Raw genomic sequence first — 23,249 nt, forward strand, 5'->3', positions numbered from 1 at the left:
TTAAGACACTATTTTTGGCCTCTACTGGATCAGAGCCACACACTTTTGTTAAACAAACTCTTTTTACACTCTCTCTGAGGGGTTTGGAGTGATTTAGTACACTTAACTTGCATCCAATTTAGCGTTTTTTTTTGTTTTTTTTTCTAAGGGACAAAAAGGATCTTAAAGTTCTGTGGACCAACTTATGCTGAGATGTTAGTTATATAATTGCATCTTTACATGACTATAACCTGTCTGATGTATTCTTTCATGTGCAATACACCTTCTAAATTTGCCCTTTTAAATGATCTAACACTTGCTTCCCTAACTAACAAAATTCTACCTGAACCATAATAAAATTAATACCTCAGATAATCTCAGCATAACATCAGAGAGGTTATTCAAAACCAACTAATCAGGTTCCAGCAGGAATGCAGAGAGAACCTGAGGTAAGGATGTGAGTTTAGGTGACCTAAAGCATCAGTCACGAGCAGATTTCACTAGCCTAGAGTGCATTGGAAGAAACCTAAAAGCTGGACAGTCTCACAAATTACATTTATGATAAAACAGATTCCAAAATGTTTCTTATTCAAGTGAGTTACACCAAACAGACCCATCAAAAGTATAAAAAAGCAACTGGTTTGCGTGCTGCTGTATTTAACCTGCACAGTGCAGCACAGGTTGGGTGTGAAGTGGAGTTGACAGTGCACGGCTCGGAGAGCTGAGCTGCTTAATGGCTTTAGATACCAGGCGGCAACATTAAGCCCATGTGCTCTCTCTTCTTCTCTTGCTGGACTGACCTGGCTATGTTTAAGCTGAACTGGTTTGAGACCGGTTCCTTCACAGGTCCAGAGCACCTGCATTCACTTCTACTATTGCTGCAGCCACTAGAAAAACACAGCCAGATGTCTTGGATCTCGGATGGCTCCAGCAGTGTCATGGAGTGGTTGGGGCTGCGTCTGTTGTTTTGACACTTGATCATTTCAGTGTGGTCTTTTCTGTTAATGTTATGTATTATAATAGTGCAGGGTTTTGTTATGCTGGAACCCTTCCCAAGTACTGAACAAAAAGTAAACTAAAACAAGGCGCTGCAGACTTATGCAATCAGTAATGTTGTTGTGAATAACAGTTGTGTGTGTGTATAGATATACAGTTGCAAGAAAAAGTATGTGAACCACTTGCAGAATCTGTGAAAATGTTAATAATTTTAACAAAATAAGGGAGATAATACAAAATGCATGTTATTTTTTATTTAGTACTGTCCTGAGTAAGATGTTTTACATAAAAGATGTTTACATATAATTCACAAGACAAAAAAATAGCTGAATTTATTAAAATGACCCCGTGCAAAAGTTTGTGAACCATTGATTCTTAATACTGTGTGTGTTTTTACCTGGATGATCTACGACTGTTTTTTTGTTTTGTGATGGTTGTTCATGAGTCCCTTGTTTGTCCTGAGCAGTTAAACTGAGCACTGTTCTTCAGAAAAACCCTCCAGGTCCTGCAGATTCTTCAGTTTTCCAGCATTTTTTGCATATCTGAACCCTTTCCAGCAGTGACTGTATGATTTTGAGATCCGTCTTTTCACACTGAGGACAACTGAGGGACTCAAACACAACTTTTAAAAAAGGTTCAAACATTCACTGATACTCCAGAAAAAAACATGATGCATTAATAGATGGGGGGTAAAAACATTTGGAATTTGAAGATCAAGGTAAAATTGTATTTAATTTGTCTTCCGGGAAACATGCAAGTATTTTCTGTTGCTTCCGAAGGGCAGTACTAAATGAAAAAAAAAAAAAAATGATATTCAAGCGAAATAAGAAAAATTTGGACCTCTTCATCCTGTTCAAAAGTTTTCACCCCCCGACTTTTAATGCATTTTCGTTTCCTTCTGAAGCATCAGTGAATGTCTGAACCTTTTTTAATAGTTGTGTTTGAGTCCCTCAGTTGTCCTCCATGTGAAAAGATGGATCTCAAAATCATTCAGTCACTGCTGTAAAGGGTTCAAATATGCAAAAGATGGTGGAAAACTGAAGAATTTTTGGGACCTGGAGATTTTTTTCTGAAGAACAGAGCTCAGTTTAACTGCTCAGGACAAACAAGGGACTCATGAACAACCATCACAAAACAAAAAAACAGTCGTGGATCATCCAGGTAACCACACACAGTATTAAGAATCAATGGGTCACAAACTTTTGAATGTGGTAATTTTAATAAATTCAGCTATTTTTTTGTCTTATGGATTATATGTAAACATCTTTTATGTAAAATATCTTACTCAGGACAATACTAAATAAAAAATAACATGCATTTTGTATGATCTCTCTTATTTTGTTAAAATTTTGCACATTTTCACAGATTCTGCAAGTGGTTCACATACTTTTTCTTGCAACTGTATATATATATTCACCTAACTGTTCTGTGTATCACTACACAACACCTTTAGCAACAATTCTTAGCAACGTAATGTTAAACTGTATGTTCTCAATTAATATTGCTCATTGAAGCTTACTGTATTACGTAGAAGAGTGTTGTGAGAAAGAGTTTGAGTGAGCGAGTTTATTACCTGCATTCAGATTTAGCATTTTCCTTCAGGTCAGTCCTATGTTCATAATAAAAAAATCTGTTTATATATATATATATATATATATATATATATAAATATATGGCCAAAATTGTTAAAAATATTTAGATAATTTAAGAACGTGAAATCTTCAACTCCATAGTGCATGTGCTTATTTGTCAACTAAAATCAATTAGAGAGTTGTTTTAGTATTATTTATATACTGTTTTCATATTTTAATTTTTTTTTTCATTTATTCAGTACTATTATTTCATATTTTCAGTACTATTTTAATTTTAGTTTAAGTTTTAGTATTTTGTTATGTGCTTTTGTCATCTTTATTAGTTTTTGTATTTGTCTAAAGTTTTTATTTCAGTTTTACTTTTATTTTTATTTCAGTAAGTAATTTCAGTACTTAAACTAATTTAGGCAACATTTTTGTTTAGTTTGTCATCTAATATTTATATTGTATTTTATTTCACCTTTATTTCAATTAACTAAAAATGTTTTTAAAAGTTATATTTATATTTAACAGTAAAGTTTACAGACATTTCCTTTAACCCTAAAGCAAAATACAATGCAACGTTAAATTCAAAAGACGAGGAAAAGACTTGTACGGAGCCCCGCACATGACATGCAAGAAAAAAAAATGAAATCGTACGCACGATTGACTAATTCGTTCCCTTGATTTACTAAATCGTGCGCATGATTTAGCCTATTATTTTTTTCCTGCATGTCATGTCCGGGGCTCCGTACACTTGCAAAAATTCAATGCAGAAAATTCCTTCATATTAACACAATACATTGGGCCCTGTTTTTACTGACTTTTCTTTGCAGAAGCTTTTATCCAAGGTGACATATGTTGCATTTTAAGTTCATTCATTCCCCAGGAATTGAAACCATGAGCTTGCCGTTGCCAGCACCATGCTTTTCTGTTTGAACTACAGAAACAAAATTCACATGTATATATTTTACAGTGGCTTGTAAACCAATGCAACTCAAACTGCAATGAAAGCATACATTTTATCAGTTCTTACATTCCATGGAAACTGAACCCATGACTTTGCTGTAGTGCTATGCTCTAATGTTTGAGCTACAGAAACATAAAATAAAGAAATTATAAATGACTTTTTAATCTGTCCTTTCTTTTTTCCAGAAGTTAACCATCACAGTAATGTTAAACAATGGGTCTGTTTGGTTTGAAACTGTGATCTAACTTGGCCTGTCTGAGATGGCTTCAAGATGTTCTATTGCAGTAACAAATATGAGGAGTTAGTCAGCTGGTGTCTATTTAGGTCACATTGTTTTATCGGTGCCCCTGATGTGACCTGGCTAATTTCCCATTGGTTACCCAGTCTAATCCTCCCCACTACAGTGGTCATACTCCCATCATGTGGCCTCCTTGTCCAGCCAGATATACCTCACCATCATCACCCAACATACTACTACATCCATCTCATCTTTTGCATTCTCTTTCCTTCTCTTACTGCTTTTTCTCTTCTCTCCTCACTCTGTATTTGGACTGATTTTTCAATGTGAGAATAAATGCAGAAGCACTGATAAAAAGCCCAGATGGAAGGAATTGAGCAAAATAAAGACCCCCATACCGTTCCTTAAAATATCACAAGTTGTATAAAAGACAAAAACAACATGCAAGAACAGACAGAGGATTCTAGAAAGTGCATGAGGGGAGTGAGAGTCTATAGAGAAGAGTAACTCAGAATTCATTATCAACACTGATTACATCTTTCCGAGGACATACTAAGGAAACGTCTGAGCACTTCACAAAGGCAGACATATGAAATCCTTTCTTTGTGATTTTATCATAATTGCTTTACCTGAATCTACAACAATGAGTCCTTCCCATGCTCGGTGCGATAACATCATTTATAGGAAGTTAAGAGCATTTGCAGGGCCTCCATGTGGCGCAAGACTGAACTGGAATAAGGTGACAACGCCAGGCTCCTTTCACTTCCTGCCCAGTCATAGGTTCAAACCTACATTAGGATCTTATCAGCATGCGCTTTAATCAACCGCCCACATCAAACAGAGCACAGCTGTGTAGTTCTACAGAAGTCCCACCTTAATTGGTGAGAAAGCTTTGTATTAGCCAAGATCTCAATTATGAAATACACAAATGTCAGTATTACACATGCAGATATTCCTGAAAGAATAACATGGAAACACACCCATATTGAAATTATGTGTGCAATATGTTTTTGTGATATTTCTCTGTCTAATTATCTGAGTATTTTTGTATGAGTATAAGGTGTTTTGCCTGAGTAAATAAAAGAAAATAAACAATTTTACAAGAATCTCATTTTTTAATATTTCTTGTTTTATTATTTTGATTTTTTTTTTTTTTCATTTTCCGTGAGAAAACACCTCATGGAAAATGACTCAGTCAGATAATCACAGGTAAATTTGTCTTGGTTACTGCCAAATGCTTGCATGAGATGTTTAAACAATGTAGACGCTTTGGCAAACCCAGATAGTGAGGACAAACCTCCTCATTATGATGTCAAAGCTGATTGACTTTGGCCAGTGATATTGTCAAGATAAGTCATCTGAATAAGTGCCATTTCTGAAGCGGCGTCCTCCGTCTTTTAGATGACTACAGACAGGATGTACTATGAAATCATTTACTGTAGATAAATAGGTAGCAAAGCATTTACCAGGTTCCCCAGACAACACTCAATGAGTCATTGGACACAGCCACGCAACAAGGACCAAAGGACAGCCTCTCTGATTTGTATAACTCTTAAGTAATGTGAAAGTGATGACATCTGTGATTTTACCAGGATTCTAGTATTCTGTTTAACTAAGCCACTAGACACTAGCTGTCTGTCAACGGAATACGGGTTTAGTGAAGACTCCAAGACTTCACACATCTTCATACCTGACATGCATATCGTTGACACAGTTCATTTTGCCAACAACCACAAGATTAAAGCTTAAAAAGTCTTTAAAAGATTAACACAACAGCAGTCTGATGATGTTTAGCCTGTCATCAGTTTTGAAACAGACTGTTACCTCATTCGTCCTGATGAAACACTGAAACACTTTGTGACGTGTCTAACTCTATTCATTCTGTGTAATAGAGGTAAAGCCTATATAGATGAATAATATGATCAAGAACTCTTACATCATAGGTGATTTCTTCTGATATAGAACCATTTTGGAATAAAGGTTCTTTAAAACTGAGTCAAGAACCTTAGAGTTCTATATAGAATCCAACTGAAATTTTTTTTTTCCCTAAGAGTCTAGATCCCTACATGCTTCAAATGACACCAAATATCATACAGTATAGAGAGGAATACATTTGCAGAAAACTTTCTTGCTCACAAGCAATTAACAAGTATATTTATTTAATAAATTAACTGTTGTGTTTATATATGTGTGCTAACTAGAAATAATACGTCTGTTTAAATACATCAGCGTATTTTATTTAGTGGACCAATACCGAACATTAAAAATCATACATTTATCTGCATGACTTTTATCAATATGACTGCCAAAATGTTGTGCATTTCTAAGAAAAAGGCTCTAAATGGTTGCAATATATAACCAACCATATATAAAAGTTGTTTGTCTCTCTATATTAAGTAAATATTAGCCCATTATTATTAAATAACTTCTCCTGAGCACAATTAACAGCACTCCAAAAATACTCAGGAGAATAAATAAATAAGCAGAGAAATAGATATATAAATAGGTGGGCTGTTCTGCCATTGTGTGCTATCGAGAGGGCTTCCTTCTCAACACCTGCAGAGAAAAAGGAGGACATAGGGAGTGGGGAAAGAGGTGGAGAGGGGAGCAGGACAAAGGAGAGGAGGGATAAAACAATGGCAAGGCCGGCCACTGGAACTGCAACGAGACAGAGAGTCTGCCGGCTGCGACAGCCGCCCTGCCCCAGGGGCAGCCAAAAGAGCCACACAGGAAGAGGCTTCACTCCTCTGTCCAGAACACACACGACAGGGAAAGAACAATAGAGAGGAGATCCCCTCCAGAGAGAACGCATTTGATGACTGAGTCTATCTGAGGTCTATAGAGAAACACAAGGTTAAAGTGCAATATGGGACAGTAAATGTAAATTATTGCATGCTGCAAATGACGGTCTTATTCTTTCGTATTTATCTGGAACATACAAATAAAATCACTAAATTGGCATGTTAGGTAATTTACCATTTCAGTAAAGAATAAATTTAGATGTTATATAGATATTTTTTTTTCTCAGCCTGAAAATATAACACAAAAACGTGATATTATAGGAGCATAACAGAGGACTGGAGAACAATGCTTCTTTAATGAGAGAACATTTTATTAAAGAAACATTGTTCTCCAGTTTTTTACGGTGTCTCCTCAAAAACAATTCAGAGAAAAGAATATACAGTATAAAAATAATAATAAAATGTGAGGTCCAAATAGTGTTTAAAGCATACATTTTATAAAATAACACTTTCCAATGGCAACACTAGCAGATATACACTATTTTCATTTATGTACACATTGTTTAAAAGTTTGAGGAGGGTAAGATTTTTTTAAATGAACTATTATTACAATTTAGAATAACTATTTTCTATTTTTCCATATTTTAAAGTGTAATTTATTCCTTTGATGGCAAAACAGAATTTCCAATAGCCATTACTAGTCTTCCATATTAAGTATAAATGTAAAAAAATATATATAATAATAATAATAATAAAATCTTACTGACCCCAAACTTTTAAACAGTGTATGCATGGGACTTCAGATTGTAATGAACTGTAATTATGTGTGTCACTTAATCTTTTAAATTTGCTTAAACTGTGTCCTTTGTTCTCAAAAACATGGTCTTGTACACTTGTTTTTCATTTTCAATGTTACATTTTCATTTATCGACAGTAAATATCATCAAATCATCACTTTTGATAGATATGTTTGTTCAGGAAATTGCAGAAATATGGCAGAAATGTCCCAAATATTTTGCTTGGGATGTAGCCTTTGCGTCAACACGAGTCAGCAGAGCTGGTCTCGAGTGACATTGGGGCTGTAGGGGTCAGATGCAATGTACTGTACTGACGTACCACATATACGCACAAATCTAGACGTACACATACTAGAAACAAACACAAAGAATTGATTCATCCATTGGTAACAATGGGTTTTTCATCACCATTGTGAGCCATCTCTCACTCAGCGCCATCTAGGTTTGAAGTGACTTACAAATAAAGCATGTGTTTAAAGGAAACAGAAAATCATGTCTGCATAGCGGAAAACAGTCTAAACACACAACTTAGCACGTGCCCCACTTGTAATCCCTTTTTTCCTGTAAAGCAATCATTTCTCATCCTGGTGGATGTTTCATATCACCACTTTCGTTATAGGTTCTTTGATGCCAATAGAGGAACCTGGTCACAATGAGCATTAAATGAGCATTCGTGTGTAGAGAAGCTAGTCTGTCAGCAGCTGAGCTGGGCTGGTGACATGACAGAAACTAGAATTCCAACTACAGCTGGGGAAAAATCTTTCAGGAAGTGTCTGAGTGATGACGCTGAAAAGCTGTCTGGTTCTGCTTTTGTGGCAACCACCGATGACATGCCAAGTTAAGAATGAATTATTTGAATGCTACACCCAGATATTCATTTCTCAGCCTAAAGGTACAGTATAAATGGAAAAACACCTGCACTGAAATTATGTGTGCAGAAATCCATTCAACCCTGGAGGACAATATGTGTCTGTGATACCCTCTCAGATCTAAATAATCAAAAGTACAAAAATTAAACTAGCAGTATATAACAAGATAACCGCACATACAGATTAATATTCATGAGGTGTATGTCTGTGCAGTAAACAAAATGCCCTGAATGAGTTAAACTGGTGGAAATGGACAGCCTAATTACAATCTCAAACACACTGACTCATCACTATTTTAGGTAACTGAATTGATTATCAGATGCATTTTTAAGTGAACAGTCACCTCAGTAAAAAAAAAAAAAGGTGGCCCTTTACTACACCTGGGCTTACTGAGGATTTCTGACTAATATTTAAAAAAATTAGGTGACTATTAATAAAATTATTTTTTTTTTTATAAAAAACAGCCAAACAACAGCTGTTGTTAATAAATTAAAGATACAGAAAATGTTATTGATATTAGTAATTCAATTATTTTTAAATGGAAAAAAAAAAAAAAAATGATACACATACGAACTTAAGAATTTGGTGTGACTTGGTATAGCCTGTGTCAGTGTCCTGGTGTGCCATTTTATCGACTTTGTTTTTTTTTTCAGCTTAAACCCTTGAAAATTATTTTTGTGAAAACAGATTTGAAATGAGACATTGCATTACCAAGGTAATGGTACTTTAAAACCTTTTAGTGGGAACATTTTTTTATATCAACTTTAAATTTGGAGCACAACTTGGTTAGATATATGGCTTTACTTCCATATTTGGTTTTCTAGCAATTTTAGAGTTGAAATTATTTTGTAAAATATATATCTTGTTTAAAATAATTAAAAAAAACTTTTATAAACTTCTATAACTTTTCCACACCTTCATTTTTTGAAGCTGCTTTCACTTCTGCATCTGCATCAGACATAAGACCAACCTAATGTCTGTATTCCAAAGCATTCATGAATTACAAACTTTTAAAGGATTAGTTCAAAAAAATTTTTTAAAATGTATATACTTTTTAACCACAAATGCTCGTCTTGCACTAGCTCTGTGATGCGCCACGCATTACGTAATAACGTTGGAAAGGTCATGCCACATGACATAAGCAGAAGTACTGCGGTAGGACGACAAACTACATCTAATTTTTTCCTCCAACTTCATTGTTTTAGTTTTTTTTGTAAAGGACTTAGTCTTTGCATGTTTGCTAGACACTAGATCAGTACTTCCGCTTACGTCACATGTGACCTTTCCAATGTGATTATGTAATGCGAGCAGTGTAAGACGAGCATTTGTGGTTAAAAATTATTTTTTTATTTATTTTTTTTTAGAAAATGACCAATCGCTTCACTAGACAAGACCCTTATTCCTCTGCTGAGATCACGCGGAGCCCTTTGAAGCTGCACTGAAACTGCAATTTGGACCTTCAACCAGTTGTACCCTGGTGAAGTCCACTATATGGAGAAAAATCCTAGAATGTTTTCCTCCTCAAAAACCTTAATTTCAATAACTGAAATAACTGAAAAAAGAAAGACAAACATCTTGGATGCATGCGGGTGAGTAAATTATCAGGACATTTTAATTCTGCAGTGAACTAATACTTTAAGTTCTGCTCAAAAAGTGGGGCGACAGTAAAAAGCAATGTTAATGCAAACATAAGTGTTCCACATGCCATCTGGAAACCATGTTAACACCAAATGGACCTGGGACATTCATTTCTACTGGACAAAAAAAAAAAAAAAAAAAAAAAAAAAAGAGAGAGAGAGAGAACATGACTTTACCACCAAACACCACTTTAATTAACTTTTTCCTTTTTATTTTATCTGATGCAACACCACAAGCAGTTTTGGTTCCTTTAACACATGTCAGTCTTTGAACCGGTTTGTACTGGAGAGGGTTAGGAGTCCTGTGTAAACTGATAAAAGGAGCTTTGCTGTCAGTTCTACTTTGCTCCCTCTGTCACCATAGAAACTCACACACACACACACACACATATTGCTTCCACATAGTCTATTCACTTCAAAGTTCCCTGTTCTGAACACAGTGAAAGACAGGAAATGGGTGGGAGAGAGAGGACAATCTTGACTCAAGCATATCATACAGCACACAAGACAGACAGGACAATTGGCTTAAATATTTAGCCGTAGTAGAGCTAAACAAGCATGTTACCATAAAAGGAAAAAACACAGAAATTAATGCTGACAGACAAATTGAAAAGACAAAAAAAAATAAAAAAAATAGTGGTTTGCTTAAACGGAAAGTTGGATGCTGCAAGCTGACAGCAACTAACTCTAACATTAAGCACACTGAAGCATCTGTCTTCTAACAATATCATGTTGCATGTCATTATGTTATTAAACTCCCACAGCTGCTCTAGTTCAAAGGGTTTTAATAATAGCTCACACTTCACATGGCCTGTAACAATCATGTTTAAGTGTGTGTGTCTGTCTCTACCATATTCACCTTCGGCAGGTGAATGTTTTACAAAGGAAATTCCCTCTTGGCAGCGATGAAGCAGAGGTAGGGGGTTGGGCTCTCTGTCGTCTAGACCTTACACGACCGGCAGGTAGTCAGATGTCAGATGACGCATTCCCAGCCCATCAGAACTGGTTTGAGCCAGTATACAGTGACTGATCAGAGCATTAAGATTAACAGGCATCCACTGATCTTCCCCTCTTCCATCTCTAATCCTAAACCATGCCAAAAGTCTGACAAAACACCTGAATGTACTAAACTACTTATCGCTGTATATCAAATGATCAAAAAATGGACACAGAGGAAGATCTAAAGAGATGAGCCCCTGTTAAAGCCTCTTATCTACAAACCACAGTAATGTAATACACCTTTAACAAACACGGCTGAATCAACCAGAAACTGGTTCACGCTGGTCTGGTAAGCTGCAAAGCAAAGAGATGACCCTGAATGAAAATTAACCAGACCAAGTGGTGAGTGACAGGTGTGACCATCCTGCAAACAGCCTTATTTCACAAAAGTTTTATTGTTGATGATATTATCTTTCATACTATGCGACTGAAATGGTGGGGTTTTAGGGTACACTTTGCAGTAACAGCTGTATAGTTTTCAGATTTCACACATCAGTTGACAGATTAATGTGTCAAACTTGATTTTGTAGAGATACTAGGACCTTAATTGCAAACAAGGCCAAATCTATTAGAGTTAACCCTTTAGCATTCTTGTAAAATTTGCCTAAAATAAACCCAAAGTAAATTGAATGCTGTTCTTGAACCATTTGGTCTATACGCATGGTTTTAGTCTCTTTGTACTGTGGGCAGTAGTATAACACTAAGCTGGGAACAATTGAAAGGGCCCTCAGGTCCAGGAAGATCCATGATTTCTAAATTAGATTTTTTAAAATAGAAAGTGCCTAAAACAATGTAATTAAGCAGCCCAGAGTCCTGACTGTAAATCATCCAACTCCATCCCAGGCATTTTATAATAAGATGACCATGTCAGTCATTTTAAAACCATATGAAGTCAAGAAAGAGAAGAGTCAAAATGTTTAGTTAATAATTTATTATACAAATAATGAAAAATAATATTGTGAAAAATGCATTAACTGGTGTCATTATAATATTGTGACATAAATAATTGGTCATTGAGTGTTAAAACACGTATCACAATATCAAAGTGGCATAGAGACAAGGCATAATGTTTATAGGCATTTTTCAGGCAATAACTTCTGTCTCCAATCACAGTTCTTGTGCAACAACAAATGCACCTATAAGGTGCAGTAGTACGTGATAAAGTCCATTTTTAAAATGCATAGTTCACGAGGAACATTTTCGCGCGTCTTCATATTATGATGCACGAAATGATTCCTTCACACTGAGCTCCTCTACAGCTCCAGAAACTGTGCGTCCCGCCCTTCATGTCTTGTGTCAATGGGCTCGTGTCATTGACGAGGACTTTCCTTCATGTCCGTGTGGTCCTTTCTCGTCCACTCTAGACGTGTCCGTCATCGCCAGGTTGTAAATGACACCGGCAGTCTGAAATGAACGACCCTGCAGCCGCGGGTCATAGCGTGAAGTCGCTCAACGCAGCTTCAGAAAGTGTCGGACCATCCCCGCGATCCGCAGGAACTTGTCCTTCTTCCTCTGCTTGAGAGCCATCAGAGCTTTGGCCGTCTCTTCGGGGTCTTGCGCGAAGGAGAAGATGCTTCTCACCCTCTCCTCGGCTTTCATGTCTCCCGTTTTCTGGAAGAGTCTCATGAGCGCGTCCTGGTTGACGTTCTCGAAGATGTTCGGCACCGCTCGCTTGCGATGCGCTGTGTCAAACTTGTTGCCGTGGATCGAAGGGCAGACCCGGCGAGATTCTGAGTACATGTCGGTCGACATTTCGCGGCTTTTGTGTTGTTTAGCTGCGCTGGAGACGCCAACTCGACCGGATCTGAGCCGCTTTGATGGCTGTGAAAAGAGTGAGAAGTTTACACTGACGGTTCGCTCTTTATAGAGCGACCGCTCAGATCCCGCTTACGGAGATGACATCATCCGCGCTGCCTCCCTGCAGGAGAAACGCCTTCAGCTGCTATTTCGCCAACATGCCACTAGCTTGGGAAATGCCAGTAATTATGGATGAGACCGCTGACGACATAAGTGCGCAAGGGTTATTATCCCATAGATCTGTGCAGTTGCAACCTATAGAGTTTTTTTCTACACGACCTGACCCTGAAAGACATTTTAGATAATAGTTTTGACTTGAATAAAATCAGTTCATTTACATTTTTCCAGGTGAAGCACATTTTGTAGGTGTGGGAACCCTAAAATCTGGTGTACATTCTGGTGCCCTCTGATGACCTCACTACCATTCAAATGTTTGAGGTCAGTAAGATTGTCTGTAAAGAAATTAATTTGTTTATTCAGCAAGGACACATTAAATTGACGGAATTTAAATGACAGAATAATTCAACATTGTTACAAAAGTTCTATTTCTATTCTATTTCTGTTTTTGAATTTTCTATGCATCAAAGAATGAAGAAAAAAAAAACATCAGACCCTAAACGTTTGACCTATACTGCAATTAGGCCTACACAAAGGTAGTGTAATTGTCCTTTAGTCATAGCACTACAAAATATATAAATATATTTACTAGAGAACAAAATGGGGGTTCACATTTGGTTGCATTGTATTTTGTGTTTACATGAGTGCACTTGTTAAATGGAGATGGAATACATAAATAATATTCTCCATTTTAAAATACTGTTTACAGTGTCATTGTATTGTTAAATGGCCATTTGATACATAGTGTTCTTGTTGCGAACACTTAAAATTACTGTACTGTAGTGTCGTGACAAAAACTCACTTGAATCTCGTCAGAATTCTGAATAATTATGGTGTCATCACAATGGTGTTCTAATTAGGTGTAATTAACTGTATTGACCTGTATAACCAATTCCAAAACTATGCCATGGATTATGTAATATAGTAGAATTCATCTTTGTGTCATCTTTTTTACAATGTAAAACTAAGATACTGTCGGGAACTTTAAAAATAGAAAGGCTTTCCACTGAAAAACTCCGTTTTCAACGTTTTCTACTTTTCTTAAATGGAATGGAATGATAATTGCTAAATCATTTTCTTTTTCAGATAACACAGCTAGGAACTAATTTTAGCATTCTGTGAGTAACTCCATATAAACAAGACTCGACAAACACATTCTCATGCACTCTGTTTACTCTCTTTCTGGTTTGCTGTTGAGAAATTCCCTTTGAACCTTCATTGAAGTCATGGTGGAAAACAAGCAAGTCAGACAAAGGAATCTCCAAAATACTAAGTTCCGTAGTGACATATTATTTGGCCCCCAGAGACCCCCTCAAAAATGTGCCTTTGTTGCAATAATCTTGTGGAATGCCTGTTACTTGGCATCCATTGTGAGTCTGGCGCGAAACAGGATACCTGTCTTTCTCAGGCTGGCACAGTTATGACTGGAGTCAAGGAGGATGGGAAATGTGCAGAAAGAGACGCCAGGAACATGTCATAAATATAAGCAGAGAGTTCTCCGGAGTCTTGCACACAGAACACAGTATGACCTTTTGACAGGAAGAAAGGAAGCACTGGATTGGGAGCCAGGTCCTGCCCCCTCAAACATAAGCTGAGTGTACTTTATCAATCCTAACAATGGAAAAAGTAAATTTATCTCAGGTCAAAGGTCACATCAGCTGGTCTGTCTGAAGGATAAAGAGTTCCCTCCCCTGCACACGCCTGGAGCCAGTAACTGATTTAAAAGTGTAAACCCACTTAACACTGAGTGAGAACCCATAGAGACAGAGCGCATTTAGGCCACGCCCACAATCCAACCGTCTCCATTGACTTTGTATTGCTTGAGGCTGCCTCCTTGCCATTTCTGACTTATAACAAAAAACAGAACAATGCCTTAAAGCTGCTGTGTGACAAGGTGTACAGAAAACAAGCTAAAAAACCCAGAACTAAGTTTTTATAAGCTACCGAACCGTAAAAGCCAGCCTTTAAGGAGACAAAAGTGGATAAAGGCAATAAGACGTGAAGCATCAGCAGGAAGAATGGGTACATTTTGGGATCCTGACACTCAGTATGCCTCAGTAAGCCTATGTGTGCAGTAAACATTTAGTCACTGTTAAGTCAAATATCCAAATGTCAGTTTTATATATTATATTTCCTGTCGCTGATTACATTACCCTCCAGTGGGCGTAGTTCTCATATGACATGTCGCGCTCTGTCTCAATCGCCTGTATACACTTCTTAGTCCTTAAACGCTAATTTTTTGGGTCGACAGCTTATAAAAACTTCTGGGTTTTTGGTTCTGTTTTTTTTTTTAACTTGTTTTCTGTACACCTTGTCACATAGCAGCTTTTAGACATTGTTCTGTTTTTTGTTATAAGTCAGAAATGACAAGAAGGCAGCCTCACGCAATACAAAGTCAATGGAGGCGGTTAGATTGTTTTCTCCCCCGGTGGGCGTGGTTTTCAGAATATGACGCGTGTTGCTCTGTCTCTATGCTGACACAGATTTTACTGTACTCATCTGAATTAGAGAAAAATTTGTGCACATACATGAAGTGTGGTTTTTGCATTAAAAAATAATAAAAACCTACATAAGAAATTAAGTTTTAATTCAGTGTTTTAAAGGATAAGTTCACTTTAAAATTAAAATTACCCCAAGCTTTACTCACCCTCAAGCCATCCTAGGTGTATATGAGTTTTTTCTTTCTGATGAACACAGTCCGAGTTATATTAATAAATATCCTGACGCATCCAAGTTTTATAATGGCAGTGAACGGGACCAAGAAGTATGAAGCTCAAGAAAGTGCATCCATCCATCATAAACGTACTCCACGCAGCTCCGGGGGGTTAATAAAGGCCTTCTGAAGTGAAGCGATGCGTTTGTGTAAGAAAAATATCCATATTTAAAAAGTTATGAAGGAAAATATCTAGCTTCCGCTTATCTAGCTATTATTAATAAATAAATAATAAACTTCTAAAATCTTCTCCATAGAGATCAACATTCATCGCTTTCTGACGACACTGCCAGTTTGTTATTTGCTGTCCATTTTCAAACCCATAAAACTTCAAAGCAGAGCAATAAACACTGAGAGCAATGAAGTAGATGAAAATGAAGTAGTTTTACACATGACATTTAATTTACTTTTCTGTTTGCACTGACGTTATGTGATTTGTAGTCAAACACAATAAATGCTCAAAATGGAGATCCAAATTGCCATGTTAACGGATAATTGTGGCTAAACTGCACAGATTTATTGTGTCTAGAATCATCACTTCATTATTTCATTATTTACTATTTTTTAAATGTAGCTTTCAGCTTTCCTTTCTATAGAGAATGATGTCATACAACAAAACAAACAGTGACACAATGATCACTGTATGTAAGGACTACTGAATAGCAAAAACCAAAGGAAGCAGCTGTAAAGATGTTTTAAAAAAAAAAAAAAAAAAAGTAGCATTTACCTCAGTGTGCTGTATGAAGTAAAGAATGTTGTGCTTTGTTTTGTCCCTTCCTGCATGCTTTGCTTAACTCAGCACTGTGGGGCCAGAGTCTTCATCTTGTCGGATATGACAACATTTGTCCCGGGAGCAGATGACTTGATGAGCTGCAGTAGACCTACATAGCACATTACCAAACTTCATTTAACTTTTAAACTCTGACTATGAATTATTGATCAAATGTTGTAATGCAGTCATCATCATTTTAGTTTTGCCTATGAGAAAAGTCTGAAACATGAAAACTCATTGAGACACTTCTTAGAAACAAAGAGATATAGTCTTCTTATTTATAGTGCACAATAAATGTCAAGATTCATTTCAGTTGACCCAATTCACTACAATAACTCAAGACATCAAATGTCAGCCATTCTATGCAGATTGGAAGTTTAGGAAAAGATTTGGAAAAAATGAACAATGATAGTGTAATTGAATATGCATGCATTTTAGCAGTTTTGAAAAGTCTGTTTAGCCTATGTTAAATTGCATGTTTCATTGTTTATTTGCAAAACTGGGCTGTCATATTTTGTGAACTGTAACTGAATAAACTCTAATATATAAAATGTAAACATGCATACTCAGCAACACACACATTGTGAATAAACCTTTGACACAATTCTCAGAAACATTAGCACTGTTGCTATAATAGTGGTTGTGTAATAACATCAGGGCACTGCGGTCAAATCTGCCCACTGGGGAATGTCTGTGGCAGGAGACCCCAGTTTAATTAAAGGACTTGTTTTTAATAGTATCAATTGCATCCGTGTGTAGAGCTTCAGCATTTGAACATACTGTCCATGTTCAAGTCAGTGTTTTTTAATTTTCCCAACAACTTTCAACAACAATGACAGTAAAACAATTCTAAACTTATTAGTTTAGTAAAAATTAAAAATCTTAAGTGTTGTTTAAAAGTCAGATTTCAGGTCATACTATTATGGAAATTGGAACTGAACTTCGCAACCAGTCAAACCACAGGCCTCAGTCATTCCAAGCCCACAACTATGCAGCTTAATCTAACAACTCAGCATTTGTTACAGTTCACAAACTCACAAATTGCACCTTTTAATCATGCCATGCCTGCCGTTTACAGGAAGATGTGAGGTTAACGGTAATCATCTTTTATGACAGCCCGATTCCGGGACTCAAGTGCTGTGTTTTGAAATCAGTTTTGGCATTGTGCTTCATGAATCCACAAAAAAAGACAAATAGCTGGCTTCTAAGAGTTTGTTTTTTAAACACCCAGTCATGTCTTGACCTGAACCATCATTAAAGGCAAAACCATGATAAGCATGGAAGGGCAACTTCTTAAGAAAAGCAATTAAATGGGCATCTAACTCCAAAGGAACTATGGTTGGTAGTCTGCCAGTACTGCTAAATCTTGGCCCAAATACCATTCACATTCCCCTGTTGTCTTTGCCTGGCCAAAACGACTTTGGAACCGGAAGGATCCTGACCATATTAAGAGAGAAAAGCCACTGAAGGTAATATTACTCTGACATAAACAATATCTTATTAAAATGGTTCATATTCACTCTTTTGATCCCCTCAAAATGCCTAAACCTCATAAAAGGATGCCTATAGGATTTGCCATTTATTAACTCTTATTTATGAACTCTATTAACTCTTTTGATATTTGTTGTTGTTGTTTTTATTTAATCCTAATTAAATTAAATTATTATTACAGACAAAATGAATAAAAAAGTCAAAATTATGAGATATAAAGTCATAATTATTATTGAAAAATGCCAAAATTATAAGATAAAAAGTAGAAATTATGACAAAATTGTTTCTTTTTTCATAATTTTGAAATGTCATAATTATTGCTTTCTCATAATTTTGACTTTTTTTGTCATAATTTAAATTTTTAAGGGGGGTGATAAATGAAATTATGGGAATTGAGTGGATCGTAAAATGTAATCATTATATGCATTTATTAAACCAATGCTTCTGTTTCAGAGGAAGAGCAAGTTATTCCCTTTTGACTACAGATTACTAAATATATATATATTTTTAAATAACATGCACTTATGAATTAAATGACAGTAAAACCAGGAACATGCATTATGAAAGCAAACCATTAATTTTGATTTCATGGTGACTTCAGAGTTAATATGAGAGGGACAGCCATTTTATTGGATCTGTTGGAGAAAGCTTCAAATGTTTCTGGAATAATCCATAATGATTTTTAGACAAAAAAAAGTGTAACAACTGATTAATCCTCTTTTCTCAGAGTTTGCATAACCTACGCATAACTACCAGAGAGGGTGTATAATTGGTCAACAAGGGTACAGAACACACTAGAGTGGCCACTGGCACACTACCAAGAGCGACAGCTTGTGTTTCCTCACACTTCCACACACGCTCAGCATCCAGGGACAGGCCCCAGCATGAAGATTACATGAGTCATCAGCACCGCTCCCACACAGGCACCCAGGCGGCATTACGCACTAAACTAGCCAGAACCGGCTAAAGCACCACCCATTCCCTATCTCACAGTGCTTTGCTCACTGTTTCTGTTCCTCTATCCTCTATCTTGTTCTTTCAACCACTCTTTTCATTAAGCGTGATATCTCAAAGTCAGATGACTTTCAGACCCTGTGTGTCCTCACCAGCCGATCTGAGTTAGCACCGTGAGCCATAGATTGCTAAGGTCAGGCAGAGACAACTTTTTCTTTCACTCTCACTGGGTGGTTTCAGTGTCCTGTTCCACGAAACCCCTCACTTCCTTGAATATCTCACACCACGAGCCGCTTGCTCTGTACTTAACGTTCTGCTCGTCTTTCTAATTGCTCTGGATCATAAAGCGGTTATAGGTGGATACTTGCTTCAGGACAACAACAATGTTAACATAAAGTACAATAAATGTTTATCACCATGTCCTAGAGCAAACTGTTCTAAAATATTGTCTGTTTACTCACAACTGACAATAAGACTTGCAGGAATATTCTGGGTTAAGCTCCATTTGCAGCATCTGTGACATCACTGTCAATTACCACAGACAATCATTTCAATAGTCAGCGTGACAAAATAGTAATGTGTCTGCAGGACAGTCATTAAAAAGGAATAATTACCTATATATTTTTTCATTATTATTATTATAATTATTATTTCACTCCAGTGCTAAAACTCCGTATGACAATTACTTTATAAGGTAAAATAAATTTACCTCATGTATAATATTTTGTTGTCGGGCAGAAGATTTGTATCTCCATATAGAGTGGTGGAACTATGACGTCACTTTGTAGGCCAAAAGGCAGTTAGCGTCACGCTGGTTCCCTCGACAAAACCCAGCAGGATTTTCCAATAGGCTTTTGGGTTATCTTTTGTGATCAACAACAGTTTATGATACTTACACGTTTTGTCCATCAAGATAATTTTCACAGATGAACACAACTTTATGAATTTTGAAGCCTAAATGCAGTTGGCAGAAGCAAAAAGCTAAAGGTTGGCTATAAGCGAACTACACCGCGGTCGCACGACACCACCACCTAGCAACTCTTCCGACAACTCTTTCATTCTTTATCTAAAGACATTTTCCCTGAAAGTCTGAATTAGAATAGTTTGTAATAGCACAATAAGCATAACAAGGCTGTAAAAATGGACTTGAGCTTTACCTGTTCGGCGTGATGACGTTCAGTGTCGCCAACAGCCTCTATAGTCCAATTAAGCCACTTGTTAGCAAATGTCATTTTCAAGACATGTAACAGCTTAAAAAATCACGGGTAGGTTAATACTTATGTATTTTATGTCTTAGAATAAAACGTGAAATTATCTTGTGTTAACCACAGACCTTATTTCAGATTTTAGCACTTCTGGTCCCAAAAACCCATTGGAACCGGAAGTGTTTCCAGGTTTTGGCGTACAAAAATGCGTCATACCACTCTATTTCGTCCTTTTTTTTCTATATTCTTCATAAATCATACGATTGGTCACCCTTTACGCCTGTCGGTGGGTTTTGCAAATATTTAACCAATGAAAAGTATTAAAAAGAGCATGAGACTAAACCTTGTAACTCCATTGTCTCCTCAAACTGTCAGTCAAACTGCATAACTCCACCCCGCATCTATCGTGAAAGAAGTGCCGCACGCATTTGGCGCGTCTCTGCTTGTTTGCAATGGTAAATAAAGAACTGGTTCTTTGAACAAGTAGGATACAGCATTTTGTACACTATATACAAATGTTAATGTTTTATATATCCTATTTGAGGAGTGGCGAAGAGTGTCTTATTCTAGCATTTGTCGTCGAGTCTTCTCCATGCGTGGCACTTCATCGTTAATACCATGAGATTTTGGCCAAATGACAGAAAAACCTGAGCGCCCACATAACTACAGTTTACTGTCTTTTGCCTGTCACAATACCTGGTCACATGATCCGTCATTCTAATATGCTGACTTCGTTCTCAAGGAAACTTTTTTTATTATTATCAACGTTGAGAACGGTTATGCTGCTTAATATTTTTGTGGAAAATTTTTTGTGGATTCTTTAATGAATAGAACGTTCAAAAGAACAGCATTTATTGAAATAGAAATCACTTAACATGAATATCTTTACTGTGACTTTTGATCAATTTAAAGCATTGCTGAATAAAAGTATTAATTTATTTAAAAGAATTTACTGACTTTTTAACGGTAGTGTATATCATAACAAAAAAAATACATTTTTTGAAATATTTTGTTTTTCATCTTTTTTATTTAGCTATAAACTGTGGAATGAGTTATTTAATTATTATAAAATTAATTTATATATATAAAAAAAATAATAATAATCTGTGGAACATCATAACTGCTACTGTTTCTTATCACGGCTTTGGAGACTCATTGTGTTGTAAACACTACCAGCAGTGTTTACACTGTATATGGTTACAGAAGAGCGTTGTCATGGTATCTGGTCTCCGTGAGCCACTGTCCCCATGACAGTATAAATGTGGGAGAACGGAAGCATGCCCAAATACAACTTAGATAAAGCATGTGTTGACTTTGAAAATAGTTTGGCACACTCTTAAAAAAATCATTCTTAATTTGTGCTCTTAAATTACAAATGGGAAACACACAAATGTAACAGGTTGTCACAGTCACAAACGCAGAGCATGTTTTAAGAGCAAACTGCGTCATAGTGCAGCCACATTGACAAACATTCTCCAAATGATCCTCATTAGCGATGAGTAAACCGTGACTCAAATTGCCAATGTAAGCTAATGTAAGATTAGCAGTAGCCTATCACAGAAGGCCTTGCAGTTGGTGTCTTCATACTTTTGTCCAAACAGGAAAGCATTTACATGGGCAGAGAATTTCTTCTTAAAACTTGTGGTACTGTTTATTGTATTTCTGTTTGCTTTACGAGAACCAGCAACTGACAGACACACTGACCTAATGCGGTGCTTCCTGAGATTGTGGACGCAAGTGCGAGATCTTGCTTATTTTAGATGGAAATCTAAACTGGTTCCTCAGTGCTGGATTCCTTAACTATAATTACTAAAACTGAAACTAAAATATATTAAAGCTATAGGAATACAATTCAAATTTTTTTTTTTAATTAGCTGTTACGCCAGCCGCAGCTGGAACCAGCTTCCAGAAGAGATCAGATGTGCTCCAACAGTAGTCACATTCAAATCCAGACTCAAAACATATCTTTTTAGCTACGCATTTACTGATTGAGCACTGTGCTATGTCCGAACTGTTTGCACTTTATTTTATACGTATTGTCTTTTTATTCTTTTAATTCTTTTTCTTGTTTTATTTTATTTTTAATGCATTTTATATCAATCTTTTATGTATCATCTTTTTATTTCTGACTTTTAATGCATTTTAAATCTTGCTGTCTGGTTGAAAGAGCTGGGAGAATTAGGAAGTAAGCATTTGTTATCCCTGGATGGAGCTCTGACAGAGTTAGTCCAGGAAGATTTGTCTGTAAGGGTACTGTTTAAACGCACAGCTACCTGACAAATATTTTTACAGTTATCCCTCCGCATGAGGAAGATCTGTTTAGATCCGCTCTGACAGACAACAATGTTGAGTAGAGTTATCCCTGGATGGAGCTCTGACAGGGTTAGTGCAGGAAGATTTGTCTATAAGGGTACTGTTTAAATGCACAGCTACCTGACAAATATAAATATTTTTTACAGTTATCCCTCTGCGTGAGGAAGATCCATTTAGATCCGCTCTGATGGATAGATCCATTTAGATCCGCTCTGACGGACAACAAAAAACTCCCTGAAACTTTCTAACTCTTCCATCCAGATAGTGGTTTTTACTGTTATTTTTATTTCTTATGCATTACATTTTTATTCTTATGTATTTGGTTCTTCTTTATGTAAAGCACTTTGAATTACCATTGTGTATGAAATGTGCTATACAAATAAAATTGCCTTGCCTTAATTCAAACCATTTAACTATCTAAAATTAAACTAAAATGTAAAGCATTTCAAAAAAAACTTTTTTTTTCATTTTGGCATAAGATTTTGGCAACATTTTCATCTGTTTTTCACCATGTGTTTATTCATCTTGATTTTTTTACTTTTGTTATTGTAACTATTGAATGTGAAATATAATTAAGGGGAAAATATGCCGTCCTTTGTGTATAGAGGGTTAATTCATATGTTCCTTATATGCTTTTTCCTGAACATTTTTCAGCTCTGTCACCTTTTGACCTGTAATATTTGATGAGTGTCAAACAAAGGCGTTTAGGTTATGAACAACCATTTGACAGAGGCCCTACGTCTGTTTGTCCAAACTAGTGTTTTGGCATGGGCCTGTTATTATTAAGTAACATAGGAAACGGCTGACGGGGTGTGGGTTGTTGGTCAAAGCCTTTTGGCAGGCAGGGGATTGCAGCCTTCCTCGACCTTGTTCCCTGGCCAGGATGAACAATAACATACCGGCATGCGGGCTCCAGGCTCTTCTTTCTCTTTCTCTTTTGGCTGTCCACCAAAGAGATCTCTCCCGTCATGGTCAGGTCATGGGAGAGAGACAGACAGAGAGTGAGACAGACTGACAAGCTTTGGGAAATTAGCCTTGAGCCACTGAAGTATACTAATGAAGTCTATTAGTTTAGGATCAGATGATGTTT

General features: G+C 36.5%; 1 protein-coding gene across 1 annotated transcript; it reads right to left on the reverse strand.

Moving 5' to 3' along the window:
- Window positions 1-11,713: 11,713 nt before the first annotated feature.
- tcima (transcriptional and immune response regulator a) lies at window positions 11,714-12,650 on the reverse strand. Its single transcript, XM_051895291.1, has one exon. The coding sequence runs from the start codon at window positions 12,547-12,549 to the stop codon at window positions 12,247-12,249; it is 303 nt and encodes a 100-aa protein (XP_051751251.1). The 5' UTR covers window positions 12,550-12,650; the 3' UTR covers window positions 11,714-12,246.
- Between the last annotated feature and the right edge of the window lie 10,599 nt (window positions 12,651-23,249).

The sequence above is a fragment of the Ctenopharyngodon idella genome, chromosome 5 (genome assembly GCF_019924925.1).
Source record: "Ctenopharyngodon idella isolate HZGC_01 chromosome 5, HZGC01, whole genome shotgun sequence".
NCBI classification, from domain to species: Eukaryota; Metazoa; Chordata; class Actinopteri; order Cypriniformes; family Xenocyprididae; genus Ctenopharyngodon; species Ctenopharyngodon idella.

Bases quoted from the DNA above. Each gene is read 5' to 3' on its own strand.
- tcima (XM_051895291.1), bottom strand. From the start codon at position 12,549: ATGTCGACCGACATGTACTCAGAATCTCGCCGGGTCTGCCCTTCGATC.